Below are 17,106 nucleotides of genomic sequence, written 5' to 3' on the forward strand. Positions count from 1 at the left end.
ACCCTGCCCACAGGGCTCTCTCTTGCCAGCTACTCACTGCAAATAACTTTCTTATGAGCCAGTGTCAGGCTGTTCCTACTTACTGACCAGCTGTCTAGGGACAAGGAGAGAAAAAGAAGACAGCTGAGGTAGTGACTCTAAGGATGAGCTTTGTGGATGCTGTGTGGTTAGCCTAGAAATTGACCATCAGAGAACAGGTAACATGAATACATTTCTGAACCAGTAGGAGAACGGAGGTCGAGGCTTCGCTCTCAGTCCTATATTAAGCAGAACAATTTGTTCTTGCTAGCAACCTGTGAGTAATTTTCATTTATTGAGATTTTTTGTTTATATATATTCATTGTATGTATTTGTAGAACAAAATATGCATATAGTAATAATCAAATCAAGGATATACACATATTCATCTTCTTCGACATTGAACATTACATTATGTTGTGCACATTTGATAATAGTTCTGCTGTTTATTTTTTGTTTTTGTTTTTGTCTTTTTGTTTTTTTTGTGTGTGTATGTATTGAATTGTCCACATTTCCACTCTGCTGTGGTACACCATTGCAAAACCTAGGACCCCTTATTTGTGTACAATCTTGTTCTGTTACTATTTTCTCCTGAATCCCACATTCACACCTCCCCAACCCAAATTCAGCTTCCATTACCTACCATTTCTGTTTCTATTCCCATGTTCTTGAGACCTTCGGTTTCTTCTATGGAGTATGGACATTTGGTATTTGCTAAGCAGAGACATGCAATATTTGTCTTCATAGCCCAGTTTATTTCTCTTAACATTATATCTTCTAGGTTTGTCTACTTTGTATCAAAAAGCAGTATTTTGTTGTTCTTGATGGCAGGGCCAAGTAGTATTCCATTGTGTATATGTGCCACATTTTGCCAATCCATTAATGGTTCTTGAGCACTTAGGTTGGTTCCACTTTGTAGTTATTGTAAATAGTACTGCAATAACACAAAAAATAGACAAATATAATGGCAGTTTTAAAATCTACTTCCAGTGGTTTTAGAGTAAGCATTTTATCACTGTGTTGGTGACAATATTATTCTCAACTCAACTTTTGGTAGAGATGTGGGTTTAATTATTTCTGTCTTACCATTAAATATAAGATCTCAGAGGGAAGGGGCCATGTTGGTTTTGTTCACCTGGCTTTACCCAGTTCTCAGTTCAATTTCTGACATTCGTATCATCTTTAAATGTTTGTCAAGGAGTAAATGAATGGCTGTGAAGAGCACAATGTGAGTGATGAAGGCAGGCTACACCTGCACCTCTAGGCTGGAATGTGGGGGTGTGCGCAGGTACTCCCCGGTTGTTGGGTTGACTTCCCTACCTAAGGGTGCTACACTCATTTGTTTGTGCAACTCCTTATGTTTATTGTAGTTTTTGGATTTATTTTTTCTATTTGGTATTTTTTTTTCTCTCAAATTGATCTCTTCTAGGTAAATTTCCATGGTGATCATTTTGTCCTTGTATTCTTTCAGTTAGGGGGTATTACTTGGCATAATAATTGAAGGATCATTATAGGTTTTTATCTGAGAAATAAATTGCTTTTTACAGAAGACAAATCATTTTTAAAGGGAGATTATTGCTATAGGTCACATGTGCTCACTGCAGAGACAGAAGGCAAGAAATCACCCCCCCCCAGGGGAATGGCCACACCACAATCCTTTCTCCTCCATTTTCCTCTTAAGATTTTGGGCATGCACACACACACGTCGAATACAAGCGTTAAGCTGCCAGATCCAAGACTCAAGTCATGGTCAACTACATGGGAGTCCAGCAATGTAATCATTACACCATCTGCTGGTCGCCAGAAATTTCAGTATTAAATCAAACTTCCATAAAACTCACACTATTAATTAATTAATTTATTAATTTATTACTTATTCATTTATTTTAATCTATTTTATATATTCAATCATTGTTCATTTTACAGCTTGTAAAATGTATTTAACCAACATGAATACACTTCATACCAGTCCTGTTAAAGATATCATACATGTTATCATCAATAGACAATCCTCCACTTCTATATCCCTTAAATGTCTCACCTCTCTATTTTTCTCTTTGATTCCTTTCCTCTCACTCTCCTCTAATTCCAATCCTCCTCCCACACTGTCTTTAGTATCCACAATGATTTTCCATGCTTCAGTGTCCTCTAATTTTTCTGTTTCTGACATAGAGTGCAGACATTTGGTATAAATTAAGTGGAGACTTACAGTGTCTCTCTTTCAAAGTCTTGCTTGCTTCACTCAGCAGTAAATCTTCCATATTCATCTACTTTCTATCAAATGCCAGGATCCTGTTATTTTTTATGTCTGAGTAGTATTCTATAGTATATATATATGCCATACTTTTTCAGTCCATTCTTCTGTTCATGGACATTTGGGTTGGTCCCATATCTTAGCCATTGTGAATAATGATGCAATAAACTATTGTTTCTTATTTATTACATTTAATCATTATACATCTTTACAGCATACAAAGTGGTTTTTTTTTTTCAGCATAAATACAGTATATATTAGTGAAGTAAAAAATATTACCAGAACGACTAGCAAGTGGCATGGTGGTTAAGGCATTGGACTTCCACATGGCCAACCACAATTTGAGACCCAGACTTGGTGGTTTGATTTCTCACCTCCCACCTCCTCTCTGATGAGTGCACATGGCCTATAGCAAATTTAAAAATAAAATAAAATAAAAAATTTAAAAACTAATAATGGGGCATGGCGTAATGGCAGTGTCGCTGGACTCTCATGTAGTCGACCACGGTTCAAGTCCCAGACCTAGTGGCTTAAACTCATGCTGGGTGCATATGCGTGAGTGCCCAAGATCCTGGGAGGAGAATGGAGGAAAAGGGATTGTGGTGTAGCCGTCTTCCCCTGGAGGGTGATTTCTCACTTTCTTTCTCACTGTTGCTGTCTCTCTTTCTCCCCACCCCCTCTCTCTCACACACACACCCTAAGGCAAATACCTCTAAAAAAACCTAATAATAAAAAAAATAAAATAAATAATTATAAAATATTACCAGAAACCACGTTTTTATTGATAAGAAACTAAAATTCTTCAAATTTAAACACAGAAAAAACTGCTCAGATGTCTTACTATAAAACCAATTTTCGAGGCTAGTAGGTGAAATGGTGGTTAATGCACTGGACTCCCACATGGCTGACCACTGTTCAAATCCCAAACATGGTGACTTGCTTTCCCACTTTCACTCTATCTCTTTCTCTCTCTCTTGTGCATATGCCCTACGGCAAAATAAAAAAAGAAGAATGAACATAATTAAATAATATAATTCTTTAAAACAACAACAACAACTTTCAATTCGCTACACTGTAGGCAGACAGAGTGTGATGGAGTGCTCCCTCACATGCATATCTTTTTGGTGTAGTCACTGCTGTTAACTTCTGTAACAAATTACAATTTTTCTGTGTCTGTTAAATTACTATGTTTTACATATGCTGTTTATTAGAGCTCCTGCCAAATAAGAGGTATCTATCATGCTACCAAACTAGAAAGTGAAGACGCTGTTTGATTGTGGAGATGGAGGACAGGTCTCGGCACCCTGGCATGCTAATAAAGTTCAGGAGCTCAGGGCGGTGCCCCCAACTCACAGAGAATCGGGGAGGAGAAGGTTTCTATCTGTGTCTGCCTTAAGTTTTCCAGGGAAGAGTAGATTGGGCTAGGCTAAGCCTATGTGAAACTGGAAAGTGGAAAATAGGCTCCAGAAGCAAGCCAGGAGAAGACACCAAATATGGCAGCAGCCTGTGCTCAGCAGGTGGGGAGGTGTACCGCTCCAGAAGTGAGGCTGAGCCTAACACAGGGCCTGAATGGTGCTGAGTCCCTGGGGAACGACACAGATGATCACTGGCTAACCCTACTTGCAAATCAAGAGAACAGGAGCTCTGCATTCATGTTCCTGTGGTTGCTCACATCCATATTACCACAACCTTTGTACATCCTCATACTTTCATTAAAACTTCTTTAATTATAAACACATGACTTGTAGCCCTGTCAGATCATGTACTATCCTGTCAGCACAAAGTATAAATTGTGCATGTAGATGTTGGTTTTCTGAGCTCCCTCCTGTACCAATTATTGAATATCATCCTTGTCATCATCAGAGTTGTAATGAAATGAATTGATCTAAGTATAATCTCCTCCTTCCTCTCTTCCATTGCATGTTTAGGTAATGCGTTAAAGTCAGTAGAATATCTGTGTTCTTTTCTTGCTTCCAGCTTATTAATTTGAGTATCCACTTCCTGAACATAACCAAATGTACTAAAGATAAGGATGAGATATGGAAAAATATCATTGCACTTGCTCTGCATGTTAGGGACACCTTTCCTGCATATACCAAGACTACACACCTTCCAACTTCAGAAAAGAATTCTTATTTGTGCATATGTGACTTTAAAGTATACATTCCTTTCTTCCTGTAGGTGGAATGGCTGAAAAACGAGGAGCCCATTGACTCAGAACAAGATGAGAACATTGACACCAGGGCTGACCACAACCTGATCATCAGACAGGCACGGCTCTCAGACTCAGGGAATTACACCTGCATGGCTGCCAACATTGTGGCCAGGAGGAGGAGTCTGTCAGCCACCGTGGTGGTCTATGGTAAGACCAGCCCAAAGGCCAGGAAGTGATAAGGATGGTGAGGCTGGAGAAGGAGAGCATGTGTGTTTCATGAAAACTTGGGACATGTGGAGCCTCAGGGACCCTGGGGGCATTGGCCGTAGATCTCAGTTTTGCTGCCCAGTTGGATGAATAAGAAAGCGTCCCCACCACTGTGGATGTGTTTGCTGTTCCTTCTAATATCAGACTTCTGTGAGATAGTCAGTGACATTTCCAATCTCTCTCTTTTAAAAATAATAAAAAAGTAGTTTATTTTCTTCCATTGTGTTTACATTTGAAAAGAACAGAGGAGGGCAACTTTTGCTTCCTGCCTCTCCCAAACCCAATATCTTCCCAATCCTTCCCAGGCCAGCTGTCAGTCAGTCCCTCTCCTGGCAAATGAAATCCACCAAAAACAAACATTACTATTTGCTGAATATCTCAGGTATCGTATAAAAGAAATTTCCAGCTATTTAAATAAAGGCATTGCCTTCCACAGTAGAAGAGCCCTGGGATTTATTTTTGAAGCACTTAAAGTAATAGAAATTCAAATGCTGATATTTTCTTCTTATAGTCTGGATTCTCAAGTGCTTTAGATATCTGTTGATGAGTTCCTCCTATTTTTCATAATTTCCCTATCAAGCAAGTTCTCTGTGTCCCTCCCACTCCAGACGAGTGGCGGAGGGGAAGCTGAGGTGAGCCCCACGGTGGTCCCTCAGCAGGGCACCATAGGGCTGAGCACAGCCTCTCGGTCCCCGGATGCCCGACACACACACCTGGCACAGTGGCCTGCACATAGTAGGCAATCAGTAAAAACCTCTCTCCTTTTTTCTCCCCTCCCCATTTTTCTCTCTCAGTGAATGGAGGCTGGTCTTCCTGGACAGAGTGGTCAGCCTGCAATGTTCGCTGTGGTAGAGGATGGCAGAAACGTTCCCGGACCTGCACCAACCCAGCTCCTCTCAATGGTGGGGCCTTTTGTGAGGGAATGTCAGTGCAGAAAATAACCTGCACTTCTCTTTGTCCTGGTGAGATATATGCACATTCCCTTTCCCCTTCCGATTCACCAACAGTATTGCGCTGGTGCGAAGCAGTCTCTATAACCTTCCTCCCAAAGTCACCTTCCCCAAGCCCTGAGACTAGAGCCCCTGTCCGTGGTGCTAATGTGGAACCCATTGTAGTCACAAGAATGTCGGGGAAGCTCCTCTGTGCAATGTCTTGGGACATATTTTTTTCTAATGCTCAGATAACACTGAACACTCGTCATCAATAAGCCAAATGCTTTGAGCTATTTTCATGCTACCCATGTTTGGTGGGGCTAAGCCATCTCCTTCTCTCCTTGGGTTCTCCCATTTGGTGACAGGCATTTGTATGAAGGGTCTTCAGGAAGTTCATGGATAATGTATATGATGGAAAAAAAAAAGACTATGCATGGATTTCAAAATTGTTTGCACTAAAACAAACTCATACTTTAATTCCATTTTCATTAACTTTTTGAAGTACCTTCATATAATAGAAAAGATTTCATTGGTTGCCTATGAGCACAAAAAAAAATCAAGTGCCAAAAATCTGACCCCTTATCATCAGATATCAATCAATTAACCGTATTGGATTTAGCCATGTGTTTGTTTACAGTATAATTGACAGAGATTGCACGCTGTCACAGCTGTGTATACTTTTCATTTGTCCTATGCTTGCCTTTCTCTCTGAATAGAGAGATACCTCACGTGCCAGATACGGCTTTCATAAGTTCTTTTGTTCATATCTTCCTGGCTGAAACCCAATTTATACAATAAGAAATAGATGAGATGGAAGATGACTTTCTTTATGGAAAGCATATCCTCCCACTGAGAAGTAAATTGCTCCTGGGTCTCGCATGCACTACAGAACATTGACTTCAAGGACTCTGGACCAGAGCCTCTCGTGCCTTTAAAATTTTAAATTTAGTTCCACTCAAGTGAAGGTGACGCTCTCACCAGCAGCGTGTTTTTGGAGTTTCATTTTGAACTCCTCTAGTACACATTTATTGAGTGCTTACTATGTGCAGGTACTGTGCAGGGTACTTTTACACACGTAGTGCCACTCAGCTCTGTGCTGTGACTGTTAGTTCCAGTTGGAAGAAATGGTAAAGTGATTTGCCCAGGCTCACTCAGCCAATAAGTTCACAGAACTAAGACAAGGACTCAGACATTTTCGTCCAGATTCAGTCTTTTTAATATTACCCTAATCTTGGCTAATTTCTTTAGATGAAAAATTGCAATATCTTAAATAACCCACTGAAGCTATGGTTGGATTATCCCTACAAGATAATAGGGCCATTGCTTCAAAGAGCTGCCGTCACCTCTCAGTTGATTTTTAGTGGAATTAAACTTAGCTTTTTGTGTTTTTTTGTTTGTTTATTTGTTTTTGTTTTTGTTTTTTATTTCTAAGTACAACAGCAAACCATGACCCAAGAAAATCTGTTTATGTAAATCCCAGTGTTTTGGGGTTTGACTGACCTGTTTTAGTTTAATATTATCAATTTATTTGGGTTTAACTGTTTATTGTTCAGGGGCATACAGGACTTGAACATCATTCATTCCACTCTCTGTTGTAAACTGTCAACCACAAGGAACTGGTTGGTTGTCCATGGTTACTGCACACAATTCATTTGTCTATGGTGCATTGGGGATGAAAGACTGAGAAAGAACAGATAATGCCATTATTAGGCAACATGGAGTACCAGGATTTGAATGCTTACCTAAATTCAGGAGTTGTTGCATTCTGAAATAGCAAGAGAATTACATCACTCATTTGTGAGTCTATCTCTTTAGGAAAGAAACCATGGAGAGAAGATAAACTGATAAATTCTTTCATTTTGCTGTGTTGTTGGTTTCTTTAAAGTTCAGCTCTAAGAAAAGCAGCAGTCCTGGGGTGAGGCTCCTGACAACTGCTTGGCTCTCTCTAATGATGGTTTCCTGTGTTTCCCTTGAAGTGGACGGGAGCTGGGAAGTGTGGAGTGAATGGTCTGTCTGCAGCCCAGAGTGTGAGCATTTGCGGATCCGGGAATGTACGGCACCAGCCCCGAGGAATGGGGGCAAATTCTGTGAAGGGCTAAGCCAGGAATCCGAAAACTGCACAGATGGTCTCTGCATTCTAGGTAACCCTTTCCACTTTACATTGGAAACATTTGTTCATGGTATCCATATACTCATCTACCTCAAGAAAGACTGCCATTACCACTTACATGGTAAAATAAAGCCAAATCACCAAGAGTAAAAGAAAAATGGGTGGAAAGTACAGAAAAGTAGACAAATCTATGTTTTACTAGACATGGGTAGTTTTAAGTAGTTTATCACCGTGAGTTCTATAAGTATATACAGCTATTAACCTAATAAGATAATGTTTTAGAGAAATACTGTTAAACAGTGTCTTAGCCTTTCCTTTTAGGAGCTACCATTTTTAAGTTTAATAAAAGTCTTCTACTGATCACCATGTGCTTACATTTCTCCCAAGAATTGTGCAGCACCATCTAGCTTTTAACAAATTTGGTAGCACTATAAAGCATGTCATGGCCATGGTTCTGCAGCAAGGAACATGTGTTGTGTTTGTTACCTTACTAATGGTAGGAAGAGAGAGGCAGGTTGACCCCTGAGGAAGTGGGTGGATTTGCATCACATCTGTCTAGCAGAGCGGAATTAGACTGTCCATTTCAAAACTCCCAGGTCTTTGGGCTAGCAGGTGGCATGGAAGTTAAGGCAGCTGATCCCACATGGATGACTTCACTGTTCAAGTCCTGGGCCTAGCAGCTTGAAAAAATACTGAGCACATGTACATGCTCATCCAGATTTCTTGCTTTCTGTCTCTCCCTGTCTCTCCAGTGAGTATACATGTCCGATGGCAAAAATATCTCTTAAAAAAAAGACATGAAAGTGAAACAGCTTTTAATTTGATGCTATCCCTAATTAGCATTGTGACCCTGGAAAAACACTTAATTACTTAATTTCTCTGACTATAAGTACAAAAACAATACTCACCTAAGGTTATTGTCAAGATTAAATGGCAAAAGAATCTATATGCATGTTGTGGTACTGTGTAGGTACTCAATACATATTAATCTCTTTGATTTTGATTGAGTCCTTAAAAAACATAACACTGAGGGCATACTTATTCTCTAGCCCTAGGTTGATCTCTTGGAAAATTCTTTGGGAAATGTCCAGCAGAAAATATAATAGTTTATGGTCTTACCAGGAATATGTGTTGCATTTTATTTGGGAAGATGCCAATCCACAGGAAATAGGTATCTAAGTTGGGTTGACTTTTTTTGCATCAGTAAGGCTTAAAGGGAAGCCCATACTGTTATATTTTCAAAATAAATATGTAAGGTTAATGACTTGAATGAGCACTTGCCAAAGCCCTACGGCCTTTGTTAGTATGAGTGCTGAGTGCCCACAGGTGTCAGTAGATCAAGAAGTTATAAGAGAAGACAGCCTAACTACCAGTCTCCCTGACAAAAGGGCTATGCCCTCCAATGAATACAGACCAACCATCTGCCTTATTCACAGTACTGCCCCACTTCCTCAGTGTAAGCAAATGAGGCACAGAATGTGTCTCAGACCAACAGGTGGCATGGTGGTTGAGGTACTGGACTCCCTCATGGCAAATTACGGTTTGAGTAATTTGGTCAGGATCTAGTGGCTCACTTTCACTCTCTCTCTGTATCTCTCTTGTGAGTGTGCATGTCCTATAGCAAATTAAAAAATACTAATACATAAAATGTATTTGTTTTTAAAAAAAGAAAGTGTCTCTTTGGCCACCTGAATACCATCAGGTTTTTCGGAAATAAAATCTCAAGGTGTGACTATTTCTTAATGTTGTGGCCATGTTTTTAAATTATACTATTCATGCTGTCAATTTCATATTTCTTGTAAAGAATAATGAGAATATAACTACTTGGCTACTGGTTGAACTTTAGGTAATCATAGTAATTTTGCCATCAACTACAGATTGGTCTTTTCCCATCAACTACAGATTGAACTTACATGTGGGAAAATCCATGGATATCAGGCTTTAACCTTAATTGACTAAGATTTAGTCTGAGAATTCCTGACTGAAGACAGACAGTAGTTAACTGTGAAAGTGATGAAGTTTCTTGGTTCATTATTGTGATTCTAACAGAAATATCTGAGACTGAAGGACTTATAAAGAAGTAGAGGTTTATTTGACTCATGATTTTGTTGGCTGCAAAGTCCAAAGGTGTAGGACTGGTATCAAATTGATGAAATAGATTGGGCATAGCCATCTTCCTTTTACAACAACCCATTCTGACAAGAACTAACCCTTTCTCAGCAGGTAGAACTTACCTAATCTCTCACAAGACACCATTTATCCACTCATGAAGGCTATGTCTCCATCATCCACTCACTACCCAGTAGGCATCACCACCTCCCAACATTATTACATTGGGAAATAAATTCCAAACCATGAAATTTTGGAAAAGAAACCATTATCCAAACTCTAACAAAATAATTGCAACAAATACATGAATGTTTTTATTTGCACTAATGTGGTATGTAATCCTTTATCAGTTGAGTAAAAGTTCTGTTTAGGGCTGAAAGGCATTGTCAGAGTACTGGGAGTTGACTGACAAACCTTGTCTTAGCCCTAAAATCTGAGAGATGTTGTATTAGTCAGGATTTTCCAGAGAAACAGAACTGATGAGATACACACACAGAGGAAGAACAGAACTGAGAGATATGTACTATAAAATATTGGCTCTGCAGTTATGGAGGCTGGCAAGCCCAAAGTCTACAGATCCAATGTCCCAGTTCAAGTCCAAAGTTGGCGAGCTTCAGTAGAACCTGGAAGACCTGATGTCTCAGTTGGAAGCCTGTCAGGATGAGCTGATGTTCCAGTTGGAAAGCTGTCAGGAAGGAGAATTCGTTTTACTGCAGGGAGGATTTTGTTCTATTCAGGCCTTGAACTGACTGAATGAAGCCCACTCAAATTATGGAGGGCAACATGCTTTGTGCAGTCTGCACCTGTAATTGTTCATTTTGTCCACAAACACCTTCACAGAAATACCTAGTATAATAGATGACGTATTATCTGGGAACTCCATGTTCCAGTCAGTTGGACATAGTCATCACAGATGCATATGTACTTGTAAAAAGGCATACTTCTCGGTTGGCCCCATTAATGCAGCAGTTGAGTGCTGTTCAGAGAAAGCAGGATCCCACATGTTTGACCAGGGTTCAATTCCCAATCTCAGCAGCTAAAAAAAAAAAAGAAGAAGAAGGAAAAGAAAAGAAAAGAAAAGAAAAATACCAGATGCATGTGTGTCTAGGATCTTAAGTGGGTGGGAAATTGAAGGATTAAAAGGATTGTGCCTTGACCAGGCCCCATTGGAAGTGTGCCCACACTTTTTCTCTCACGCATGTGCACATGCTCTCTGGCATAAAAGATAGTTTAAATATAAATAAATAAAAGATGAATTCTTTCCTTGGAGGCAGTCATGACCTTAGTTCAGGCAGTAGCTTTAGGCAATTCATTGGTTTACTGACTGAACCCTTCCTGCCTTCCTGCAGCCATTAAACAGATGTAGTTTTGGTCATATGTAAGTAACTGTGAACATTTTGTGAACATGAGAGAGAGAGAGAAATTGAGAAATCACTTCCCAGGGGAGATGGCCATACTAGAATCCCTTCTCCTCAATGCCCCTCTTGGGATTTTGCACATACACACCCAGTGTGATTTTCAAGCTGCCAGTATGGGACTTGTACCATGGTTTGCCATGTGGCAATCCAGTGTCTTTACCATCACATCACCAGCTAGCCCCTGTTTGTATTTTTCTATAGTGGAAATAAAACAGGAAGACCAAGAGGCCTGAAGAATGCTCAGCACTGGAGCTAAAATCTCTATTAAATCCTCCCAAGAGGGGAAAATGCCTTCTAAAAAAAAAGTTTTGTGCTATAGGGTGTGTGTACATGCTAAAACAGAGAGAGAGACAGATAGTGAAAAATCACCCTCAAGGGGGGTGTCCATGTTGCAGTCCCTTCTCTTCCATTCTCCTCCTGGGATCTTGGACATGCACACACATGTGCCAGGTGTGAGTTTCAAGCCAATGGGCCCAGGATTTGAACCACAGTCAGCCATATGGGAGTCCAGTGATATAATCACTATGCCATCTACTGGCCCCATCTTTCTATTCAACCTATTCATTCCTTCCTTGCTTTTTTCTACTCAAGTGTGGTTTCCCCACATCCTTTGCCTTCATAATATGCATATTACGATATCTGTGAGAGATGACTGGGGGTTTTCAACCTGCAAAGTAGATAAGTGGATAAGCTTTTTGACGGAGAAAGTATGAAGTCATAAAATCACAAAGGTGAATGAGATATCTTTGCATGCAGTGGGAAAGGGGTGTGTTGTAAGAGGCCCGCACCAGGACCTATTCTGTCTTTATAGACAGAGAGTGGCCACCGGTGTCAACAAATAGGAACATTTTACTATCTCTGCAGGAAGCGGTGAGCAGTAATCCAGTTAAATGATGCCTGCATCACTCTTCGTTTTTTGCTGGGGTTCTCTTGGTGAAAGTAGCTCTGTTCTCAGGATATAGCTCCCGTGAAGGCTGGCGTTGATTAAAATAGCACTTGGCATCAGCTTTATGGAGCAGTAACTTTGTTGAAGGATCTAGGTCATGTTACAATTTGGGAATTTCCCTTATCCTAATTTTTTTTTCTTTTATGCCAAACATGACCCTAGAGCAATTCCTCAATTCCCTCTTCCTCTTGGAGATTTAACAATGACATTGCTTAGCTCTTGGATGACCTACAAGTCTTTGATTTTATTTAGCCTTCAACAAAGCGTTTGGATTTTCTTTGCTGTCCCTGAGTGTTGCGTTTCTCCCAGAGATGGAGCTGCCAGCCCTGAATGATCGCTGTAATATTTGGGTGTGATTGCTGCTTGGCCAGGTGTGACCGGAGCGCAGAACCTCAGTGTTACACTTTCACAGATGACCACACCTAACTGCTCTCAAGAAAATAAATGCCCCAAGACTGGGAAGAGTAAAATTAGGCCATTTTGCTTATAGCGTTGAGTGTAGGCATCCAAATTACAAGCAAAAGCTAGACATCCACTGCCTTCTCACTAGAGGAGTGCTCTTCGTGAGAAGAAAGATGATTATGTCGTGCAATGGTAAGAGACAAGTGTCTGTGGGTTCCTGTTTTCTGAGCTTGAGCTGTGGAAGTAGGTCGTTTGCTGGCCACCATCCTTTCACATGCTGAATACCACTTCTACTATGCTCTGGAAATCAGAGCCCAAAGTAAAGAGCCTGCACATGCCTCATCGATGGAAACGGAAGAGTGAGAATGGCAGGTGTTTAGTTTGATCTTAAGGAATAAGACAAGCCTACTCTCTCTGTCTATATTCCAGCAGATAGAAAACTACGGGCTTTGGCTTGAGAAGATTAAATGAATCTCTTCAGAGGGGATTAGTGCCTGCATGTGTGGTGAGACTAAAGCCAGAGGAATGCCACAGGGGCCTGAAAGGGAGGCAATCTTCAAGGCTGTGCTACCAATAGCTAATCCTTCCTTCTTGTCAAGATGCAACATAGGTCAGTTCAACAGTGTCAGTTCAGGAATGGAAATATCAGTTAATGGTATTTTCTAATTTTTCTGATGGGTACATTGATTAGAAAAGTTTGAACTGACAGTTTAGAAACTGCACCAAGAGTGAAGACATCTCTATAATAGCAAGTTCAAAAAAACATCTCCAAGCTACATTTAATAATCTAACCACATTGTGTATTGAATAATCTACATAAATGACTGAGATGAAGCCCCTGAAGAGGGGAACATGTAATCACATCAAAGTTCTGGATACTCAGTTGAGCATTTCTCGTGACTGTCCTGTGCTCTACCCGTGTCCATTGTGCTGTGTACCCGGCTCCCTTTCCTACCTCGCTGATGGAACTGAATAAGAGAAATCTCACTCTGGAGGTGGTTCAGTTTATCTGAAACAATTCCTATAGTGGTTTTATAGAATAATTACTTTGTATAAGCATTACAGTGAACGAGTGTCCTTTTATTAAACACAATACACTAATTCTTTCTTTGGGCAAAGATCAAGAATCATATTTGACTTATTTTAAAACTTTTCCTTGCATAAGTTGCTATATCAGACCTAGCTACGTAACGCAATGGCTTAATTCTGGCATAAACTACATAGAAAAGACATTCAGATGACATTAGTGAGGTAGTGCACTAGCACAATGCATTCTTGTGTTGTCAGGCAGTGCCCTACTGCTTGTTAATTCTCCCACGCGGTTTTCATATTAAAAACCTATTTCCCTTTCATTTAGGATATGTAGTAGGTACAATTCTTTACATAAAGGTTTTCCTTAGAAATATCCAATGACTGCCTTTCTTGAAAGTAAATGATTGATTAATTCAGAGTTGCCTTCCTGTATACTGCATAGCAAATGTGGATATGATGTTGTAGGCCCACCGGAGTAATAAGGATGTAGATTTGGATACATATGGTGTCATTAGCAGCTTAGCAGCAATCTCTCCCCCATGCCCCTATAAATACTTCCCCATTATGGGACCCAATAAGACGACCCAAAGTAACGAGCTTTAACGAGACAGAGTGGAGTGGCTCAGAACTCAAGTTTCCATCGTGCTTAATTTAAAAAGAAAATACAGCACATATGTCTCAATACTCATGTGTCTTGGAGAAATCATTTGTTTCTAATTCTCCAAAGCTAAAGCTGTCATTTTGTGCCTTACAGTAAGAGGACTTGCACTCCAGTGTGCCATCGCCTAAGTGGAATTGAGTGTAAAGAGGATAAAGAATGAACCATATGCAGCGAATGCCTGTAAAATGTCTCCCCTCTGCTAGCCACCCACTACAGAGTTTGCTATTTTTATGCCCTGTTAATGAAAAGATGACGATGTTTGATTGTTTTTGAGCATAATCCTCCTGCCAAGCAGGGATTGGCCTTCTTAAGCGCCAAAAAGAAGTGACCTTTCTTATACCAGCTCTGAGGTTTGTCATCCAGGAAACCTTCCTCTGTCACCAGCTTCTCCTTATTTCCTCATGATTCTGTGTTACAGGTATGTAGTCAAGTCAGGAAAACCCAGGAAGTGACGGCTTTCTCAGCTAAGAGGCATCGAGGCAGTTACTTGGCTGGTCGGTTTCTCTCCTTTCACTCCGGCTTTCCTCTTCCTATCACTTCTCCCCACACCATTTCAACTTATTCTTTGTCATTGTGCTTATGTCATTTTCGTGGAATTAGGCAGGAAGTGCTATCTCAGAAGTCTCTGTAAGGTTGTTTATCTCAGGCATATCCTATTAACGTTGCTCATTTTATGAGAGTAACTGAAATAAGACGCCTCCACTGGAAATCGGAAGGATGCTGAAATAAGATTTGGGCAGCTGGAGAGCAGGAGGCCTGCACGTCCAGATCACATTACTTGGAGTAGAAAGAGATGAAAGAACACAAACATAAAAATAACAGAAATCCAAGAAAACTACATGAACAAATAAGAACAGGTCCCTGTGACAATGTAAAGTGGAGCCAGAAACTCTTAGCTTACAGCCATTTCTTAAGAAAGTGGAATTCCCACCATGGGACCAGGTCAGCCTGTGGCATGGTCGTGAAGGCAGCTAGATCCCACGTGGCCAATACGATATGCAAATCAGCTACAGAGATAAGAGCAAGGTTTATATATGGCAACCCCAGGAAGCACAGGCAGGGCTATGGCACCGAACAAGGCTTTGTTAGAGGGTGCAGAGGTGGAGCTCCCTGGGGGCTGGCCTGGGGGGGCCTGGGTTGATATGGCATGTAGAAGGGAAACATAATTGCCTTCCAAGGTCCTCTATGATTCTGAATTGAAGCCAGTTATTCTTTCTTTGAGAGATTATAAATGAACATGAACTGAGAATTGGGAGAAATGGTGAAGTCCAGTGTAACACAATCGGACCCCCCATAGGAAGGTCCCTAGGTCACACCCTGGGCCCTCTGCATGCTGACTGCACGCTCGCGTGCGTGCCTACAAACTGCATTGGCTTTGGCTGGTGGGTGGAATGCAGCATGAGGACACTTTCGGGGATGGTTGTCTTTCTATCTCTCTCTGAATAAATAAATGGATGAACTTACAAAAAGGAAATGTGTCAACTAAGCCTGTTGGACTTGAACATTCATCCATAGATAAAGGATTAGTTGAAGACTCAGGACCCTACATTTACATTGCTTAAGTTTGAATTCTGATTGCAATATTATGAGAGGAAAATCATGAACAAGCATCTTAATTTCTCTAAACCTAAATCTGCTAATCTATAAAATAAAAATTATGTCCATTATAAGGGGTTCTTTTTGAGAAAAGCTAATCTGTGCAAAGCACTTAGCACTTATTTTAAGCACTCCCTTAGCATAAATAGTAATAATAATAATCACAAGGTTGAATAACAGTTGCTACAGCATGTGCGTGTTCTATGGGAAAAAATTCCTGTGCTACAAAAAAGTACAGTTTCCACGTTCTGCAAAAGTAGTAAGGGTGTGACACATTAGATATTTTGCTCAAACATTTCCTATTACATCTGGCTTATATAGTATTTCTAATGAAATAAAAAGCACTTGTCATTAATGTTTGTAAGATATATAAATGACATTTTTACACAAACTAACTGTGAGCAGTAATTTGAGAAATACTGTCAGCTGCAGAAATCTGAAGTTTAAGGAACCATGACAGTTAACTAGAATTCTTAAATTCTTGTCAGACATAAATTTCTTCAACTTTCTTAAACAATTGCTAAGTCCCGAATGAATGGTTCTTAATGTTCCAGCTTTCCTCTGGCTAATAGGCAGGATTTCGTGCAGAGGAGGAGACAGATCAGATAACCTATAAGGTCTCAACCTGTTTTAAAGTTTTATGCTTCTAACCAATAGTTAATCTGGTGGTGCAGCAGTAAAAATAGGATGTTCTGTGAAGCTGACCCCGCTAGGAAGGTTCTGGATTGTGTCTGGGCATCTTCCTGAGTACACTGGGCATGCATGGGCCTGTGCTCTGGGCTGGCTGAGGCAAAGCATGGATCAAGCATCAGGATTCTGGGGGGGGGGGGGTGCTGTCTCTCTAGCTCATGAAAGAAATCAATAAGCTTAAAACTATATTTCAAGGAAGATTCAGGAGAAGGAAGGAAGAACATCAAAGGGCCTGGATGATCCAAAGGCACAAAAATCCGTCCTCACCCCTCACTCTCTGCCATCTCCCACACTCTTCCCACACTGTATCCAGTGGCCGTAACCATTTTCCATGCTCATCTTTCGGTTTACACCATAGAGTGTGCACAGTGGGTGTTTCCATGGTCTGGCTTCCTTCACTCAGCAGTAAATCTTCCACACTCACCCACTTTCTATCCAAAGCCAGGGACTTGTTTTCTAGTTTTGTTTGTTTGTTTGTTTGTTTGTTTTATGGCTGAGTAGTATTCCATAGTGTAT

General features: G+C 40.5%; 1 protein-coding gene across 1 annotated transcript in view; it reads left to right on the top strand.

The window, feature by feature from the left end:
* UNC5D (unc-5 netrin receptor D) overlaps window positions 1-17,106 on the top strand; it is a 274,310-nt gene that overhangs the window by 144,499 nt on the left and 112,705 nt on the right. The window contains exons 8-10 of the mRNA XM_027770563.1: window positions 4,454-4,634; window positions 5,489-5,656; window positions 7,603-7,767. Coding sequence (XP_027626364.1) covers window positions 4,454-4,634; window positions 5,489-5,656; window positions 7,603-7,767 — 514 coding nt within the window. The remainder of the gene's footprint in view (window positions 1-4,453; window positions 4,635-5,488; window positions 5,657-7,602; window positions 7,768-17,106) is intronic.

Source organism: Tupaia chinensis, unplaced genomic scaffold, assembly GCF_000334495.1.
Source record: "Tupaia chinensis unplaced genomic scaffold, TupChi_1.0 Scaffold000144_1, whole genome shotgun sequence".
NCBI classification, from domain to species: Eukaryota; Metazoa; Chordata; class Mammalia; order Scandentia; family Tupaiidae; genus Tupaia; species Tupaia belangeri.